The sequence below is a fragment of the Lolium perenne genome, chromosome 3, assembly GCF_019359855.2.
Source record: "Lolium perenne isolate Kyuss_39 chromosome 3, Kyuss_2.0, whole genome shotgun sequence".
NCBI lineage: Eukaryota > Viridiplantae > Streptophyta > Magnoliopsida > Poales > Poaceae > Lolium > Lolium perenne.
The window spans coordinates 244,513,673-244,517,352 of NC_067246.2; the positions used below are offsets into that span (position 1 = coordinate 244,513,673).

Sequence of the window (3,680 nt, forward strand, 5' to 3'; positions counted from 1 at the left end):
AACATGTCCGTCACTAGTAGGCCTTTTTTGGTCGTGTGAATTGTAGGGAATCCCTTCATCTGTTTACCTTAGATGCAACAAAAGTCATTTATCTATTTTTCCCACAAGTGCAACAAAATATATTCAATATAACAACGATCTAATGAAAAACAATGAATGTAGATAAACTAGTTAAAAACTTTTGTACTAGTAGGTATCTTATCATGCAATGATGTATGTTATCACACAAGAAAACATTATGACACACCATGGTACACGATGCTACTCTTTTATGCATGCAAAATAATAAATGTGACCACAAAACATAACAAGCTTTCATACGTACAGTATCATCAAGTGTCATATTTTAAATTTAATATTTGTCAAAAGATGTGCCACAAAGGATCCGTTCCGTGAAAGTTGTTTAAGATTTGTCAAAAATTAAATATCTAGATGTTACTTGGTATCTAGATACATTCAAATTTTAACAAATCTTAGGCGATATTCGTGAGATTGAGGGTGTATTGATTAAAAGTTTACGAATGTTTCAAGTTAACGAAACAGATATGGAGAGATGAATTGTTGACGACCTACCTATGCTCCACTCTTGGGCTGGCCAATGTGCTGCAACTCTTGGGCCTGGCCCGGCAGAAGACACACTCACCTACTACATATACGAAGGGAGTCGGACCGAATCAAGGTGGCTTGGAACTCAATGGTTGGCCTCGGCCTGGAAGGCGAGGACTGGCGTGAGTGCTTGGTTCCTGTGTTCATCTTCTTCCTCTAGATTCCCCAAATTCCCTTGAATTCTTCATGTGATTCATCTGTAATCTGAATCGGTGGGAATATCATAGTGCAAATCTGACAAAAGAGTAAGGAGGGAAAAGGTGCGCGGGATCACTCTGCCTTCATCTTGCTCAAGATTGAAAATTAGAAATAGCAAATCTACATAGATGCCACTAACTTTGAAAAGTCCAGAAATAAACATAGTCCGGATCTATAACATCGATCGAAAGTGTGTAGCGCTCCATAAATCCGAGGTACGAGGTTAGAGCCTCACATCAGTCCTGCTGCAGGGTTGTTGCAGTATCCAGATGCTGGATGAATTGAACAAACGCCAGGTGAGACGAGCCCCCTTCTTTGAGCGCCTCGGCTGCTCCATCCTTGGCCGCCGCCGCCCGCGCCCTGAGCGCCTTGCCGCCCTCGGACGCCATGACCCACCTGACTTTCTCCTCCACCTCCTGGGCCTTAACCACCTCCTGGTTGTAGCCTCTCATCTCCACCCCGAGCTTCATCTCCTCCACTATCTGCACCTTGTTGACCCTCTGCTCCGCGTAGAGCGGCCAGCAGAGCAGCGGAAGCCCTGCGGTGATGCCCTCGAGCGTCGAGTTCCAGCCGCAGTGCGTGACGAACGCCCCGGTGGCCCTGTGGCGGAGCACCTCCACCTGCGGCGCCCAGGACTTGACGACGAACCCTCTGTCCTTGGTCCTCTCCAAGAAGCCTTCCGGCAGGAGCGCGTCGAGGTCGGGCTCCGGCAGCGGATCGCCGTACTTGAAGTCTGGGCTGCGCGGGCTCCGGACAACCCACAGAAACCTCTCCCCTGATTTCTCGAGCCCGACCGCGATCTCGAGAAGCTGCTTGGCGGAGAAGTTGCCCAGGCTGCCGAAGGAGAGAAACACTACGCTCTTGTCTGGCTGCGCGTCCAGCCACGTGGTGCACTCGTGCTCCACGCCTCCACCTCCGGCCGAGACCAAAGGCCCAATGCAGTAGACCGGCGGCGTGGCATGATCAGGGACGCAGAGTCCGTCCCTCAGAGCGCGCACCGCGCGCGGCTCCAGCGAGTCGAACGAATTGATGAGAATCCCGTCGGCACGAGACATTCTGTCGAACATGCCTACGATGATCGGTAGTGCCCCGCCGCCGCCGGTAAGTTCGTTCGGTAAGTCCGAAGCCTTGAACGGAGGAACGCCCGGGAGGGTGATCACGGAGTCGCCGAGCTCATTCATCTTCGCAGTGCTGCCGGCGACCATGCTCGGCAGGTTGAGGAAGATGGCGAGGGCGGCGGCGCCTGACGCGTAGAAGTAGTAGACCGGCAGCTTGAGCTCGGCCGCGACGTCCTGGGCGTCGACGCAGAACATGTCGAGGATGAGCGCGTCGACGGAGGGCAGCGACCGGAGGAAGTCGCGGAGGGGCGCGTTCATGGCGGTGAGGAACTGGGATATCTTGGTGAGGTGGTGCTTCGTGGACGCGACTTGGGAGTTTGATGAGTCCACGGGCGCGGGCGGCGGCGGCGGCAGGACGTGGAAGTCGACGGAGGGGTTGGAGGTCTTGGCGCGGGCGACCGCGTCCGAGAAGTCCGTGGACTTGGTCTCTGGGTCGACGAGCGCCACGACGACGGCCGCGCCGTGCTTGAGGAACACCTTGGCGAGCTCGACCATGGGCACCAGGTGGCCGACGCCGACGCCAGGGTACAGCACCACGGTTTTCTTCATTGCTAGTTTCGCTACTCTTGTCGCCTGCGCGTGTGGTTGAAATCTGTGGTTTGATGTCGAACATACAGTTCTTGTTCTGCTCTTCCCACAACCCACCTGCGCGATATATATAATAGCGCTCTCTAAACAAGTGGACATGGGATTTGCCGTCATTTTTGGCAGACTCACAATGAGTAGTATCACATAATTCATGTATGCAAAGAAGTCGTGGGGTCACTGTAATTAATGATAAGAGATTTAAGTATCCTAGATAAATACCGTACCATAGAAGATATAATTAGACAAATAAATGTGGAATATATCCTGTACACAACTTTGCATTAAGATTGTATGTATATATATATATATATATATTCATTGATTGAGGTTATAGTTATTTGAGAGATGAGTCTGAACACTGTGGAGAATCCCAATCAAATACTTAGTGCCAACAGGTTACGGAACCCCGAATGTGAAAAGCATGAACAAGAACCCAGACACGGCGATGCAGTACGGCAGCTTCAATGCAATATCGCCCTTTATCAGCATATACAAAGTCTGCACAAGACAATCATGTTAGAGAAACTCCAAATTAATATTTAGAGCAGCATGATTCACTCAGACCGGTGTTAAAAGTGTAGCACCACCACTGGGTATTCCTAACTGTAAGCAATAATAAAAAAAACAAAACTATATTAAGCACCCATGGTAAAATACACTTTCACTCAGTGTTGAAGTAATATTCAATGTGTTTCTTCTTTTCTAAAACTCATGGCAGGTTGAAATGTACTGAACGGAACCGTTATAATTTGCAAATGCCTTGAGACTACATCAGACAAGCACACAAGTCATCATGGTTTCAGATTGTGCTTGCGAGGACATTCATTGGCTCAAAAAAGTCTGTTATGTATGCACAAAGCTACATAGAAGAAGATTTTGCCATCTTTCACACTTGAGGATCACGTCTAGAAACAAGTAAGCTCAATTTACCCTCTCGTGGCCCACTTTGTTTCGAGTGTAGATCCTGAGCGGTACTGAAGTGTATAAAGGACGTGCGTTCAATTGGATTTGTTCTCCCCTGTTTTACTTCTCGAAAACTGAATTCAGTTCAAACTTAGTTGGTGCAATCTGGACCTTTTTTGGGGCTGCAACTCACAAACTTGATAATCTGGACCTTTTTTTGGGATGCAACTCACAAACTTGATAAAATTCAGAAGGAACGGTTCTTCT

The 3,680-nt window shown here is 48.8% G+C and overlaps 1 protein-coding gene across 1 annotated transcript; it reads right to left on the reverse strand.

The window, feature by feature from the left end:
* Positions 1-892: 892 nt before the first annotated feature.
* Positions 893-2,560, reverse strand: LOC127343745 (anthocyanidin 5,3-O-glucosyltransferase). The gene has a single exon (XM_051369926.2). It carries the CDS (start codon positions 2,469-2,471, stop codon positions 1,041-1,043), a length of 1,431 nt encoding a protein of 476 aa, XP_051225886.1. The 5' UTR covers positions 2,472-2,560; the 3' UTR covers positions 893-1,040.
* Positions 2,561-3,680: the final 1,120 nt, after the last annotated feature.

Coding starts and splice junctions, on each gene's coding strand:
- LOC127343745 (XM_051369926.2), bottom strand. CDS start 2,471: ATGAAGAAAACCGTGGTGCTGTACCCTGGCGTCGGCGTCGGCCACCTG.